Below are 16,943 nucleotides of genomic sequence, written 5' to 3'. Positions count from 1 at the left end.
GTCTTGCAGCCCACACCTGCTCATCACCTCGTCGTTCCGTTGACATCCATCACAAGCCAATAAGTAGCCGAGGTAACAGATGACAGGACGTTCTCTGTCACGCAGCACCACCAGGAATAAATTCAACAGTTCTGATCTGGAACAATTTGTACCTGAGCTGCAATTATCATCGTGGGTGTTTGTGACAGTTGATCTGTGAGGTTGATTACTCATTTTTAAGTGGATATTAAAGCTGAAAATGATTCACGAAAGAGAATTTATTAAACCTGCTTTGTTGAGAGAGAGCCTACAGACTCGTGAGAAATAAGTGATGTTAGCCTTCCCCCCTATGGTAACACTCCTGTATTACAGTTTTACAGCCAGCGTTCTTAACTTGGGCACAAAAGACATGGATATTCAGAAAGTGTGGGAGTGGGTTCACTCTGAAAAATGGAACAAGCTAGAGGGATGCAAGAGGCCAAGCAAATCTTTTACAGCGATTCCTTTCTATTTAGCTGGTTTAGACAGATTTAGAGACACTTCTAACCTCAAGTGAGGAGGGAGGAGGTCCAGTGAAGAGCACAGTAAGATTTTCAGGCCTTTAAAGAGTCTGGTGACTTTCTATATTTAGACACATATTGTGTGTGTATCCAAAGCCAGATAATACTACTTGCTATATAGCTCCATTGTTGCCCAAAAACTGGTAAAAACACATGAATGAGCCACATTGTTGCACTAGCTGACATGCTCCTTCATTACACTGTAGTTCATTTTGAATTAAAGGTCCAGTGTGTTGCATTTTGGGGGATTTATTAGCAGAAATGGAATATAATATTAACTTTCATTAGTGTATAATCACCTGAATCCAAGAATTACTGTGTTTTCGTTAGCTTAGAATGAGCTCTTCATATCTACATAAGGAGCGGGTCCTCTTCACGGAGTCCGCCATGTTGCTCCGCCATGTTTCTACAGTAGCCCAGAACGGACAAACCAAACACTGACTCTAAAGAGAGAGCCTTTCACATTTTTACTACGGTAACATGAGCTGCAGAGGGCAAAACCGTGGTACCGCCAGCCGCCATCTCACTTCCGTTGCTCGTAAAGTAGTGTTGGTGTGGTAAGGATGGCCTCTGAGCGAGGCGAACGGCGTTACCACGGTTTTGCAATCGGTGGTTCACGTTACCACAGTCTTGGAAGGGAGGAGTGAGCGGAGGGTAGTTGGTTGCAATCTGCAACCACACCAATAGATGCCACTACCATTATACCATACCATTTGTTACAAAGATTTTGTGTAAACCATTTTTTTACCACTTGAGAATTGTTCAAAATGATCATTAATCCCTCCAAAATACTACATTAAGACACCAAGACCTTGAGGAACACCATAGAAAAAGCCATGCTGGGATTTGGTATCAAAAAGTTCTGACATTTTGAGATTTCTGCAAGAATTGCATGTTACGGCATTTGGATGGCGAGCACTTCTGTTCTGGAAACTGCTCATAAACCCCCTTATTGTCAATCTAGCTAGGAAAGCCATACATCCCCTAAATGTTCTAGGTCTGTAGTTTGTGGCTGTAAAGTGTCATGAGCCTGTGATTATCCTAGAGGTCACCACAGGTCATTTTATACAGTGAGGTCAAATTTCAATAAATGGTCTCACTGCAATGAAATGGCTACTATGGGGACTAACATCATCACACATAAGCTCATTGGATCCACAAGAGTCACTGACAGTCTGACGTATATTTATGTGATGATTTAAAAGTTGAGAGTTCCCTCAAAATATTTACACCACACTACATATGGAAAGATACATTTATTTATGGAACAGCATTACTGGAAATATGCTGTTCTCGCTTAAATTTATGTAACAGATGGTGTGCTTCACTTTGAGTGTGTCTTATGTAAATGTGATGACTCATGTTTTCATAATGAGCCTGTGGAAGGATACAGTGAAATATTATGTAGCGTGACCCCTTTATATCCCCTGTAAAGTGATGGACTCTGGAGACCACAACTTGTGACAAATTGAACGGTTGAGAGCAGATTTAGGCTGCTGGTCATTAGGTAAGCGCTAATAATTAACTACTCCTGACCTTAAGTCTACTTTCGTTGTATCATTTTTAACCAACACCACACTTTTTTTTGGTGGGGGGGGGGGGGGTTTACATAACTTGTTTAATGTGTAACTAGCTGAGATTTTGGTGCCAGTCTCCTCCTGGTGACCAGATAGGTTTACTGCAGGCGGAGATGAGAAAACAGAGACCTCAGCTGGAGCTCCAGAGAGCCTGAAGACCTCAAACCTCACACCACAACACAGTGCAGCAGCCACAGGGCCAGCCTTCAGTTTCAAATATATGATCAACGATGCTCAATGCACTTTTTGGTCATGTGCATGTACAGGGATTCCTGGAACACAATCGCTTCGTTGTAGAGAAGTGTATCAAATGTCTAACACAGCAGCCTTTTATGGGTCGTTCCTCAAACTGGATTGCCCCCAAGGGATCTAATTTGATCAACTGTTCTCTTTTAAAATGACATTGCTTACTTGCTCAAATAAGGAAAAATGGGACTGTGGCTAAACAAAATGTTATCAATTTTAATATTATAAGCTAGTGCTTCATTGTTTATGAGCTACATGGAAGAGAGGTTCACTTGGCAACAGCAGACACGTGAATGTTAGAGCAGTGGTTCCCAACCTTTTTCCTTAAGGGACCCCGTTTCTATCATTGAGTAAACCCCTGACTAAGTGACATATTTTATGGATATTTCATGTTATATCCAAATGCATAACAATAACGGCACAGAACAACTTATTAACTGTAAAATTAACCCACATAGTAAACACAATAACTGCAGGAAGATTATTTTATGTGAATATTGCATCAGAGATGAGATATACTGTTTTTTTTAGGAACGTATAATTATGGATGCACAGATACCGGATCGGATATCGAGCTGATACTGACTCAAATAACTGGATCGCGTATTGGTGACAAATGGGGCCAATCTATTGAATTCAATTTTATGTTTATATACTATATACATTATATACTAGAATTTTAATTCCTGCTGAAGTTTTGACCAATTTGTTGCTGCATTAAAAAGGTTTACACTTGAATTGTAATTCCTGTTAATTTTTGGAGATTTTTTACCAAGTTGCTGGTGTACTTGTGTCATTTTAAAAATAACAGTTCAGTAAATTTATTGTTATGTATTTATTTGCTACAGTTTGTTTTACAAAGTGAGAAAAACAAAGTTTAAGTCAAGCCTGATGTTGCCTTACACATAAAAGAATGACCCCAGTCACTTCCACACAGTGAGGCACACAGCTTATTAATTAAACACTGGTATCGGATCGGTACTCGGCATTGGCCGATACCCAAAGCCCAGGTATCGCTATCGGTATCGAGACGGAAAAAGTCGGATCCGTGCATCCCTACTTGTAAAACAAATCTCTGTCTTATTTATGTATTTATTTATTTATTTACTAACAATAATACATACTTAATAGGCTTTTTTTTGTTGTTTTCTTCTCCCTGACGCTTGGCCATTGTTCAATTAGCTCTTCAGTTGTTTGCGTACTTCTCAAATTTGTATGTATATATTTTAAACAATAATCCAAACTTAAAAAATAACAATTTCATTTCAATTTCTTCACAGAAATGAATGCTGAGATAAAGGCCAACTGTATAAATGTTTTTTAAAAAGTTGTCATACGACCCTTAAAATCAAGAAGGCGTCGCGACCCCCCCGTGAGGTTTTGGCGAACCCCACTAGGGACCCCCCAGGTTGGGAACCAGTGTGCTAGAGGACAAACCATTTAACATTCAGTGTCAGGTTAATAATTCGAGTTTGTTTACATGTAAGTGGCTTTACTCAGTAAAGATACTGCTGATGCCAAGCATGTCTGATCCTGATTCTCCTCAGATGCTGGCTGTACATTGTTTCATGCAGCTACATAAGGTTTGGGTTTAGGATTTAAAAATAAAAGTGATTTTGTTTTTGTCTGCATGTGGTCAGCCTGGAGGAAGGCGGTGGAGAGAGAGACAGTGCTAGTCACACTGCAGGAACAAGAAAAGAAGCCCAGGAGCTGAGTGACCTTCATGCAGGCTCATATGGCAATTAATAATAGCACAGGAAGTTGAGAGGTCACTCATTAAACTAGAATGTAATTAATCACCGATCAGCCTATATGTCTAATCACTGCAATCACATCGGCTTTGCTTGACACCATGATGTGTATAATATGTGCATACGACAGAGGGGGAGCTGAAGAAAGAGAAGAAAGTATAATGGGCACCAGCAACATGTTTTTTCCACCAGTCATGGTGCAACATAAGTGTGCAGCATGCACAGGATGCGACGGCTCTCTGTATTTGTGCAGTTAATCTTGACACCATAATTTCAGTGTGCAGCAAGATTGCTGGTGACACTCCCCCCCCCGCTGCTCCTCTCCTCCCACTGCAGCACACAGCTAAACAGCAAAACAGCAAACAGGCTCAAGCCAGAAAAATACTCACTGTGCCTCAGGACTAGATCCTCATGAGAATACAGCCTTACTGTTAGTAAAGAGAAGGGAAGAACATTAAAGGCACAAACTGTGAATAAAAGGGTCTGGACTAACACTAGACAATGATGGAATCTATGTTCTTGTTTGTTTACATTAATAATGTTTGTAACTATTGGAGTAAAACTGCAACGACTGAAATCTGAAATAAAAAGATTAATAAACAGATAAATAAACAGTCAATACACAAATGTAATTTGATACTTATGGTATAATAAAGCATAACTATACTCACTCTATTCATGTTTGATACAAAGTGTATTAATTAGGGCCATCAATCGATTAAAATGTACCTTAAAGGGAGATTTGTCAAGTGTTTAATACTCTTTTCAACATGGGAGTGGGCAAATATGCTTGCTTTATGCAAATGTATGTATTTATTTGTTATTGGAAATCCATTAACAACACGAAACAATGACAAATATCATAAAAGAAAACGTTTTAGAACCCATTTTCATTCACATATCTTGAGGTCAAAGGTCAAGGAACCCCATTGAAAATGGCCATGGCAGTTTTCCCCCTCCAAAATTTAGCGTAAATTTGGAGCGTTATTTAGCCTCCTTCACAACAAGCCAGCCCGACATGGTTGGTACCAAGATCCCTTAGGTTTTCTAGTTTCATATGATGCCAGTATCTTCACTTTAGCTTTGAAACTGAGCCTGCTACAACCTCCGGAAGATTGATTGCCTTAAAGAAACTAGTGTCATCAAAACGAATTTGCGTTAACGCGTTATTATCTCGTTAACTTTGACAGCCCTAGTATTTACCTGTTTAATTCATCTGAACGACTCCTCCAATAGACAGTTCAACCATTTACTTTCTGGATCACCATTAACCAGCGGTGGAAGAAATACTCAGATCTTTTACTTAAGTAAAAGTAGTAATACCACAGGGTAAAAATACCCTGTTATAAAAGTCCTGCATTCAAAATTTTACTTAAAGGTGCAGTGTGAAGGATTTGGCGGCATCTAAAGTGAAATCGCAGATTGCAACCAACTGAAACTTCTCCCATGTGCCAAGCATGTAGGAGAACTACGGCAGACGACGTGAAAATGTGAAAACACGATTAGCCCTCTCTAGAGCCAGTGTTCGTTTTGTCCGTTCTCGGCTACTGTAGAACATGGCCACCGGCTCCGTGAAGAGGACCTGCTCCCTATGTAGAAGGGCTCATTCTAAGCTAACAAAAACATGGTTCTTATTATCAGTTGATTAAAGAAAACATACTTATTAATATTATATTCCATTTCTGCCAATAGATCCCCCTAAATGTGACACTGGTTCTTTAAGTAAAACTACAAAGTATTAACATCAAAATATTCTTAAAGTACCAAACGTACTCATCATGCAAAATGGTCAGAGTAATATATATTATATTTTTGTATTGTAATTATTGATATGAATGTGTACATCACTTTAATGTTGCCGCTGGTAAATGTGGAGCTGATTTTAATTACTTTATATACTGCTGGGTGGCTTGTGAATTTCCTCCTGGGATCAGGAAAAATCTTTTATTAAACAATAATATTACATCTTAATTTAAAGTAACAAGTAACTAAATGTATTAAATTTATGTAGTGGAGTAAAAAGTACAATGTTTAACTCTGAATTGTAGTGGAGTAGAAGTATAAAGTGATATGAAAAAAAAGACTTGTGGAAAGTACAAGTACATCGAATTTGTACTTAAGTACAGTACTTGAGTTAATATTCTCAACTGGCATTTATGAATATCATTAAAGGATTAGCATTAGCTTAAAATGAGCCATTTATATCATAGGGTGCGGGTCCTCTTCACGGAGTCCGCCATGTTGCTCCGTCATGTTTCTACAGTTGCCCAGAACGGACAAACCAAACACTGGCTCTAGATCGGGCCTTTAGCGTTTTCTTGGGAGAAGTTTCAGTTGGTTGCAATATGCAACCTCACCACTAGATGCTGCCAAATCCTACACACTGCACCTTTAATATGCCGGTGATCGTTGTCATACACGACATGACCATGCCACTATTTTACTGTTCCGTGGGATGAGATAAAAATACACCAAGCTGAATTATATGAGGGTAGGCGAGACCATGAAAAAGTACAAAACACTCTGAATCTTTGCTCAAATTAGGCCCAACAGAGTCTCCATTGTTACCCTGTACTGTGGCTCTACTCCCACCTCAAGGCATTGCGTTGCATGATGTGCCCACACAATGCTAGAGCCCAAACAGCAAAGACAAGCCTCCAAAAAACTGGAAGCAGAGGGATAATGGACCACTCAGGAATCTGGAGCATACCGTGTGTGAGGACAACAAAGTCTCACGGCAGTTCGTGAAATTGAAAAAAGATTTAATCTATTTGATTAGTGTACACAAATTCACCCTTTTTTTTCATGACGCTCAGCACGACTTTCAACAACGTATTTTTAGTATGTTTTCCTATGAATGTCCAGCAACTCATGACGCATGTGTCAATTTCCGCTCCAGTCTTTTCAAAATTAGACTACTTAGTTAGGTTTGGGAAAAGATCAACGTTGTTAGGCTTAGGCAACAAACTACTTAGTTAGGTTTAGGAAAAGATTGACTTGATTAAGCTTAGGCAGCAAAACTACTTAGTTAGGTTTCAGAAAAGATCGCAGTTTGGGTTAAAATAACTCCGGAAGTGATGTAACTGGCAAATAAATCAACTTTGCCTCCTATGCAAAAGTCCTGTGTCTTTTGAGCCACCCATCCACCCTGACCACCTCCCTTCATGGCGTTCGCCGTTCTCTATACCTCCTGGTTCACAATTACGTGGATTACATACAAATTGACTCCTTGCTGACCATAACAAAAAAAGGTGAAATTTGTGTGCATGTACACAAAACAAAACATAAAATTGTGTATCAGAATTAATTGCAATGAAACTTTCCATTTTCTCCCAATGAGAATTAATGTTTTTCATTCAATGTCTTTTTGAGGGTTCTGAATTATTAAGATCAGAGGCAGGAGCCATTTTTGTTTGTTGGGGAGAGCGTGATACACTCAAAGTGTGTGATCATTTTTGTGTTTATTTCAAAATAAACACAAAAATGATCACACACATTATTGTTTACATTTGAACCCAAATCATTTGTTACGGCCGTACTAGCCTTGGGGCCCATAACATTTGCATGGCATGTGGGAATAAGCCTGACTATAGTGGAGATCATTCACAGGGAGCTGAATAGTTCCCTATTTACTTTCCAAATAGGTCACTGACATACACACTGACTGAATACTTCCACATATAATGTGCTATATAACACAATTACAGAGTTGTTAAGACGCTGCTCCGTAGCTGCTGTTGCTATGTTTCTTGGTGCATGGTCAATAATAGAGAGAGCAAGTGGTTTTGAACCTCAGGTGTGAATAAAGATACTTTTTATTTGTTTTAAATCCTCCAAAGGGACACACTTGCTAACGTCTGCTCTGCTTAGGAACTTTGTCACCAGTGAGTAGGTGTTATAAATCATCCATTTCGCTTGAAGCCTTGAAGTCTTATGACTTGTCAATTGTAATGGTGTGTACTGAGAACAGGCTGTTTTCAGATGACTTCCAGACATGTGCTGAGGTTACACAAAGCTATAAAAAGACAAACATCACCAGCAGCACAGATCCTTTGCAAACAAACCGGCGCTTCATGAGCAGGAGGAGAGGTCTGTGCTTCCAAGTGGAACATTATTGGATGTTGAAATCAGCTTCAGAGGCATCATCCTTGTGTCTTGTGCTCACTGACGTTGTTGGCTTTTGTGTAGCAGGTCGCTCAGAGTTGTGGTTGTTAAGTTGCAAGTCGTGCTGTTGAGATTTTTAACATGAGTAAGTTTGACGGTGAGCTGACTCAGAAAGAGCAGGGGTTGCTGAAAATCCGTCGAGACAGCGACACCAAGGCTGCCGAACTGGTCAAGATGGAGAAGATGCTGCAGCAGACCAAGAACCTGTTGGACAAGAAGACAGAGTCTAGTTCAGACAGCATGTGCTACCAGGAAAACATGGGTCTGTATCACAAACAATTCATATTTCCATTTTCCTCCTGTATGTCAAAATCTCTTGCTGCTACTTTTTGTGGTGTTTGTGGTTGAGTGACTGTGTTGTTCTCGTTGCAGTGGAGGACCTGGAGGAGAAAGTGCGCTCCAGCAGGCGACACAGGAGAAACTCCCTCCATCACACGCAGATGCTGGAGAGCCAGATGAAGACGGTGAAGGGCGAGCTGGTGGGCACGCTGGACCATCTTCAGGAGCTGAGGAACGTCTTGCGCCGCTCGCAGCAGAAAGCAGAGGAGCGCAAAGCCGCGATGGAGAAGCTGGCAGCGGGGATGAGGTGAAGCAACAATGAGGTTTTGACCTTTTCAAGCTTCAACACACTAACTGAGTGTCTGACCTGACGCCCTACGCCCAACGAAGTTTACATCAAACACCTATACTAGAAGAAAGAGACTTGAGCTGCTGTGTGAGGCCATTGTTTGGCATCCAAAGACTACATTGAGAAGACTTGGTATTTCACAACCTGCCTCTAAAAGTTTAAAGTAGCTTCTTCTTCCTTTTATTACCCATTTTTGTCCCGCTCTTATTAATCCTCTGGAAGCAAACAGAGCGATGATTCTAAATCTCTGCTGCTTATAGCAAAAAACTGTTTTAAAAAGATCTATTACATTATGCATACAGTTAGAGCTGCAACAATTAATCAATTAGTTGTCAACTATTAACTTAACCGCCAACTATTTTGATAATTGATTAATCACTTTGAGTGGGAAAAAAAGTAAAAATTCTCTGATTCCAGCTTCTTAAATGTGAATATTTTCTGGTTTCTTTACTCCTCTATTACAGTAAACTGAATATCTTTGAGTTGTGGACAAAACAAGACATTTGAGGATGTCATCTTGGCCTTTGGGAAACACTGTTTAACATTTTTCACCGTTTTCTGACATTTTACAGACCACACAACTAATTGGTTAATCGAGAAAAATAATCGACAATGAAAATATTCATTAGTTCCAGCCCTACATACAGCATTCTTTTGCTTTTTCAAGCCTGAAATATGGAGATTGCACTCTCATCTCAGAGGCAATGCTGAGAAAAATCTATCCTGTGCAGCCCCCATACATGTTTTTGTATGCTCATCCACTTTTGAAAAGAAAACACCTCTATGATTGATGACAGAGATGACATTCTCCACCTGTAGCCCTGGAGATCACCTCCATGTTATTGCTTCATGAACCCAGTTTTAATGAATTCCTCCCTGCCAATAATACATGAAAGTTATCTTTTGTAATGTAAATCTGTAAGTTCATCCTCTAGGTCATTGTGATATTATTAAATTCTTAGAAACTGATCGGTGTCAGACAATAATATTTATATGCACATGTATGATATATCAGCAGAAAATATGTGAGCACAGAGATCACTTTGCCAATTTGTCTTTTAAATGAACTGTTTATACTTTATTGTCAGAAGTGCATGAATAAATCACCCTGAGATATGAACATTAAATGGTGTATTACAGACAGATCTGAGGAGTTTTACGCAGAGGAAAACACACAAGTATGTGATGTATTTTTTTCCCCAGATGAGAGAAAAGTGTGTTTCAGTGTTTCGGCTCCCTCTGGGATCAATAGCCTGTTGTCTGTTTCCTGCGGTGAGTCATCTGAAAGCTGTATCTGTGCCTTCCCTGTGGCTGAGGCGGGATCACACACATCTAATTTAGCACAGCTTGTTTTCACACAGCCTGGCAGCATGTGACGTTTTCATCCGCTGACCCTGACATAGACGTTCAACTGTAATTTCACTAACAAAGACCACGGCGATAATGGTACGGGTTTAGAATAGTTTATTACGTGGTGAAGATGGAGGGGAGCAATGATGATGTAGGAGGGATGGATTAAGGGTCTGGAAGAGGGATGAAGGGATGAGGGTAGAGGGTGTAATGGCAATTTTCATATCTGCAGTTTAACACTGTACCTTTAGATAATCTCAGGGCCTCACATGTTCATCTTCGTCACCATAGGACAGTGACCTGACATTTTAGTTCTCTGTAACTGCAAACAACAGATTGCTGAAATACTTGTTATGTCTTGTGATGCTCTGTTGTCTGCTGTGTGCTGACGCATTGATACACTTTCTATCCTTCTCTTCTTTTCTTCTTTGCACTTATCTTCGTGTTATGCTTTAAATGTATAAATACTGACTACTCTTTGTATTCGGGGCTCACTTGCCACAGTCCACAACAGGTGGCTGTGCTCGTGAGTCCATCTGCAGATGCTTTACTTATTAATGTATGCCTTTTTATTAAATTCACTGAAAGACAAGTTGTTACGTTGGTTTGTGTCTTGTTTTAACAGAAACTGCCACCACAAGGGATAGAGGGATGAGAGCAGAGGGATGACGTGATGAGGGGGATGGAGGGATGAGGGTAGAGGTATGGAGGGATGAAGGGATGAGGGTTGAGGGATGGAGGGATGGAGGGATGGAGGGATGAAGGGATGAGGGATGGAGGGATGGAGGGATGAAGGGATGAAAGGATGAGGGTTGAGGGATGAGGGATGAGGGTAGAGGGATGAAGGGAGGAGGGTAGAGGGATGGAGGGATGAAGGGATGAGGGTTGAGGGATGGAGGGATGGAGGGATGGAGGGATGAAGGGATGAAAGGATGAGGGTTGAGGGATGAGGGATGAGGGTAGAGGGATGAAGGGAGGAGGGTAGAGGGATGGAGGGATGAAGGGATGAGGGTTAAGGGATGGAGGGATGAGGGTAGAGGGTAGAGGGATGGAGGGTTGAAGGGATGAGGATCAAGGGATGAGTGATGAAGGGATGAGGGTTGATGGATGAAGCGATGAGAGTTGAGGAATGAAGGAATGAGAGTCGAGGGATGAAGGGATGAGGGTTGAGGGATGAAGGGATGAGAGTTGAGGGATGAAGAGATGAGGGGATGTGGGGATGAAGGATAAGGGAAGAAGGGATGAGAGTCGAGGGATGAAGGGATGAGGGTCGGGAGATGAAGAGATGAGGGGATGAAGGGATGAGGGTTGAGGGATGAAGGGGTGAGAGTCGAGGGAGGAAGGGATGAGAGTCGAGGGATGAAGTGATGAGAATCGAGGGAGGAAGGGATGAGGGGATGTGGGGATGAAGGGATGAGAGTCGAGGGATGAAGGGATGAGGGTGGAGGGATGAAGAGATGAGGGGAGCCAGGGATGAGGGTTGAGAGTAAAGGGATGAGAATCGAGGGATGAAGGGATGAGGGTCGAGGGATGAATAGATGAGGGGAGGCAGGGATGAGGGTCGAGAGATGAAGGGATGAGAGTCGAGGGATGAAGGAATGAGGGTCGAGGGATGAAGGGATGAAGGGATGAAGGGGAGGGATGTGAGAACTGAGTGGAGGGAAGTGAACGGATCAGGTGTGTGGATGTGGGATGTGGGATGTGTGTGAGTCTTGGTCTTTGTTAGTTATAAAACATCATTATAACACCGTTACAGGGCAAAGTCCTGCTCATTATGTGCAGAACAGCTGCATCCAAAACACCTTCATACGTCTCCTCATCTGTAAGTGATCATTGTTATGATTATTAGATGAATATTATGTGTCATGTGTCTTTATCTGAGGGACAAAAAGGGACTGAAACTGATTTGTGATCATTTGGGGAAGAAGAAATAAATGATTTTGTTTAGCGTTTCGTCAGATAGTGTAGAAGTGGTTTTAGAGACAGATATAGAAGATCACAACTAATGACCCTGCAGGGGGCGCTGGAGACCTCCTAGAGAGCAGTCTGTTAATGAAACAGATTGATTTTATTTCCATTTTATAAGCCGGTATGTATTATTTGGAACTGTTTCGGTAAGCTGTCCATATGTTCTAAATCATTCTAGCAATTATCTTAGATAATGATTTAATTATACTTTATACGTCTTTTCATATTTACTATTCAGCGTTTTTCTTTAAGGGAGCCTCCCAGTGAAAGTCATTCACAGGATTGTACTTGTATAACCGGACTGACAATGAACCTTTTGTACTTTAAAACACCTTTCATTTAGCTTTATGTTGAGTTCAGTCATTACTCACATAATTAGGTAATTTAGAGGGTTTGTCATTGGCAGCATTGTTGTAGTGTTGGTGTTGCTGCAGGTATGTGAAACTACCGGTTTAAACTGTAGTTTGTCTTCTAAATCATCGTGTTAAGTGAGATCTTTGCTTTTTTGGTTTAAGTTTTTACTTACCTTACCCTGGCCCATGGTTCCACGGCTTATGATGAACAATTGTTTGTGATGCCCTATGGTGGTGAGTAGGGTGGCTCAGTATTGAGTAATGTCAAGTTGCAGCGTTAAAAGCCTTCTTAATACTGGAGTTTCCTTTTAGGCTGACCTAAAATAACACCCCTGCACACTCCTCAGTGTAGTCTGCCTGTCCAACAGTGGCCTCATCTTAGTTTTGTATAGTTTAATTTTGGACTGGCAGCTGTAATATTTTAGATCATTGTATTTTAAATTTCATATTGGGCCTTTTTTAGATATCGTAAGAACCATTTTCATAATCCCATATTAGTTTGTGTAATTCGTAAGCTGTTCAATCATTTCTTTCCCTACAGCTCCAGGCCATCTTATTTAGTGCCTTTTCTTTGATTAACTCCAATAAAATATTTGACTTCTTTTGCAAATGTGTCTCTGCCTCATCAGTAATGAATCTGTGTGCCTTATCCATTTACCAGAAAAGTATTCAAGGTTCTGTTTAGTATTTCTTGGGGTGCAAGTCTCCAGGTGGTTTTGTCAGATAGCCTACTTTCAACTTATTGTCTCCACCACTCCTTACCACATTTGGACAGAGTCAGGCTAGCTGTTTCCTCCTGATTACAGTCTTTATGCTAAGCTAACTGGCTGCTGGCTGTAGCTTCATATTTACTGTAAAGACATGAGAGTGGTATCAATCTTCTCATCTAACTCTTGGCAAAAAAGAGCATTTCCCAAAATGTAGAACTATTCTTTTAATTGATGTTTGTCAGATCTAGGTAGTTGGTATATTTTCTGAGCTGCTGAAATAAGTTGTTAAAAAACTAAATGGTGATTTCTCACCCTGATTTCCTGCTGGGTATGCAGTGTTCTCCACCTTTCATGTTCAGCTTTGTGTAGCTGGTGTTTATGGGGTTAATATTTAAATGCCATTAATCATTGCATAATTAATGGCTGCCATCCCAAGACAGGTTTGCCTGCCTGCCAGCAATGATCGTAAAGCCTTTTGAATGCTTGACTTTAGATATTTTGGCACCACTGTAAGGTTATGCAAGCACTGGTGGCACAACTCCAGTAGATTTAATAAAAGCTTTGGAATAGTTTGAGAGTTTACTGTATGTGCTGATAGAAAAAGATATCGTCTACCAAAGCTTTGACAGATATGCTTGTGAGTTTTGCAGCATTCACTGAAACCAAAAAGCCCAGAAACGGGCATCATAACAATGACTGTGGTGATCACAGCCTAGTTATGACTGGATTTGGACGTACTCATTAGTTACCTTTTTTTTTTTATATATGCTGAGAATAGCAGGGAAGATGTTTACATTGTAATGTAACATTATTGACCAACATCAGTTAGACACTTGTACATCTTATTGATGCGTCATACAGATAGTAATGAAGTATTTAAGGTAAGAAGCCACCAATTCTGCCAGAGAACATGATTCAAAATAGCTGCTTTTCTGGAGCTTTGACCTGTGTTGACTCAGGGAAATAACACTGTAGCGTATTCTGACATGTTGACCCCCTGCCTAGTGTAGGAAGGTCTTCCATATTACATGATTCTGTACCATACATCCAATGTCAATGGCATTTATGTAGCAAGCTGAAAAGTGACAGTTGCGTGTAGCATACAACCTGCAGTTAACGTCGCCTTTTGTTTAACCATAACCACAATCCTTCCTTAATGTGTTTTAATTGCCTAACCATAACTCAACTCAACTTCAACTTTATTGTCCCTGGAGGACAACTGTTTTTTGCAGCAAGACATAGGTGAGACCACAAGATACAAAAAGCCTGGGTATAAATGCTAATATAAATAGATAAATCACCGGTACAAATAAAAATGGAACGCGACCTGGCCTGAGTTCAGGAGGGAAATGGCAGTGGATGAATGAGTGCCTGTATCTATTGCTCTTCACAGTGGGAAATCTGAATCGGGAACCAAAAGGTAGGATCTGAATCTCAGAGTGAAGGTGGTGGGCGCTTACTGATAGTATGGATTTAGCCCTCTGCACTAGCTGTCTATTGTACTGGTCAGTGAGGTTACTTTGCTGGACACCTAGGACTTTACTGCTCATCTTCACTATTTTGGAAAGAGCAGTTTTGGACTTAACACTGAAGTTGCCATACCAGTAGATTACAGAATGGTTAAAGGTCAGAGGTCAAGGGACCCCTTTGAAAATGGCCATGCCAGTTTTTCTTTGCTAAAATTTAGCCCAACTTTGGAGCGTTATTTAACTTATTTCCTGACATAATTTCATAAAATATGTGTCTTCACTCCAGCTCTAAAACTGAACCTACTAGAGCCTCTGAAAGACAGTAAAGTCAGTCGGGATCACCTGCGATCCTGCGGGTCTCGGGGATAAAGTTTATAGAGGAGTAAGGACACACCCCTGGGGAGACCCCGTGGATAAGGACATCTCCCCAGACAAGAAACTATTCACCCTCACCCTCCTCCTGTCATACCCAAGGTGGTTCAGGTACCTAACCAGACTGTAATGTATTTACCATAATCACAATTCATATACTACAGTTGACATGTGAGATGTAAAAAAACAAAACATTCAGGGTTTTGCATGGTTTTCCAAAATTGACATTCTTGTCTGGCAAAAAGACAATAATTCATTGGCTTGCAATGATGTAAATAATACCTTTTGCTCTTATGGGTTAATCTCCAAAAACTGGATCCTACTTTTCTCTTTTCTTTTTTCATTAGACTCTTTCTACAGGCCCAAACTGCGATGACATCCTTATGACAGCCTCAGGGGTATTTTTCTCAGATCTTGCTCCTCCAGAGCCAAAGAAAGTACACAGAGTACCCAGATCACGGAGTGGCACACCCTATGACTGATAAACTAAACTTCATGCATTGAACAGCTGTACTCTTAACGTGGCGTTCAAGGCTTTTCAGATAATTTGCTGAATTTGATTTTGCATCATTTGTCCAGTCAGTCATTTACAAAACTGATACTTTAACGTGTTATTTTATAGATTTTTTTTATCACTGTAACATTTGCGCATAACTCCATTTATTTTTATGATGTTTGCTAAATTGCTAAAAAAAGAATACTTTCACGTATATGCTGTGCAACACGAATCCACTCAGGACCAACAACTGCAGTCAGTATCCCGAGCAAGTCCATCACCCTCACCTGCACACAAGACAGACCCTCTCCTGACCTGCAGTGCAGCTGCACTCTTTAGGTGAACTCATATACTGAAACCTAAATAACTTTGCCCTTGCAGCATTATATAGTATCCCAGTCAGGTTATTGCTCTCCTATCCAGGATACATCCTGTATACATTAAAAGTAAAGCTTGTTAAATGAAGGGCAGGGTGTTATAGGGGCTCCATGGGGGATTGCAGATAATCCAGGAATATTGCTTAGAGTTGCTGAGAGTTAGTCAATAAGATTGATACCACTCTTACATCTGTATGTTATAAATGAAGCCACGGTCAGGACACGGTTAGCTTAGCTTAAGTTAGCATGAAGGTCTAAAAGCTGGAGGAAACAGCTGGAGCGTGGCTCTGTCCGCCTACCAGCACCTCTAAATGTCACTCATTAACACTTTATACATACTGCATGTTTAACTCAAACTCTCATATTTGCCAAGCCAACCGTGTTTGCTGTTTCCCCCTACTTCCTGTGTTTATGCTAAGCTAAACTAACCGATTGCTGGCTGTAGCTCATAGACTGCAGGCTATATAAGAAGTGGACATAGTCACCGTGATGTCACCCATTTGTTTATGGACTACAGTTTTGAAGCCTTGAGGCTTTTTGGCCGTCGTCATGTTGTTTTTTTGCAACCAGAAGTGACACGAGAGTGTGAAGCTAAGTACAACCGAACGCTGAATAAGACTTTTTTAGGCGACCAAAATGTTACAATTAACTTTCATGAACTTAAAACACACTGTGAAAGGGTTAAAGTTCTAAAGCGAAAACACGGACAACTCCCAGACCGGAAAACCCTGTGGTAACAACTTGTCAATCACTAGGCAGCCCCGCCCTAAAGCATACCCTGCTTTATGGTCTATTTGACTCTAAATGGGACCATAATTTCTTAAATGAACATCATGCTGTATTGAAAAAGACTTGAAACTGGCGATTGAGACTATAAACTCATGTTTACAATGTTTACTGAGGTAAGAAATCAAGTGAGAAGTAGGCTCATTTTCTCATAGAC

At 40.6% G+C, this 16,943-nt stretch overlaps 1 protein-coding gene across 1 annotated transcript; it reads left to right on the top strand.

Moving 5' to 3' along the window:
* Positions 1-8,042: 8,042 nt before the first annotated feature.
* Positions 8,043-10,847, top strand: LOC141768298 (uncharacterized). The gene is made up of 2 exons (XM_074636445.1): positions 8,043-8,539; positions 8,650-10,847. The coding sequence occupies exons 1-2, from the start codon at positions 8,359-8,361 to the stop codon at positions 8,865-8,867; spliced, it is 399 nt and encodes a 132-aa protein (XP_074492546.1). The 5' UTR covers positions 8,043-8,358; the 3' UTR covers positions 8,868-10,847.
* Positions 10,848-16,943: the final 6,096 nt, after the last annotated feature.

The sequence above is a fragment of the Sebastes fasciatus genome, chromosome 5 (genome assembly GCF_043250625.1).
Source record: "Sebastes fasciatus isolate fSebFas1 chromosome 5, fSebFas1.pri, whole genome shotgun sequence".
NCBI lineage: Eukaryota > Metazoa > Chordata > Actinopteri > Perciformes > Sebastidae > Sebastes > Sebastes fasciatus.
This window is presented reverse-complemented; position numbering and strand designations above follow the sequence as displayed.

Excerpts from the sequence above, each read along its gene's own strand:
- LOC141768298 (XM_074636445.1), top strand. The coding sequence starts at position 8,359 with ATGAGTAAGTTTGACGGTGAGCTGACTCAGAAAGAGCAGGGGTTGCTG. Across the intron at positions 8,540-8,649 it reads GTGCTACCAGGAAAACATGG|TGGAGGACCTGGAGGAGAAA; the intron begins GTCTGTATCACA and ends TTCTCGTTGCAG.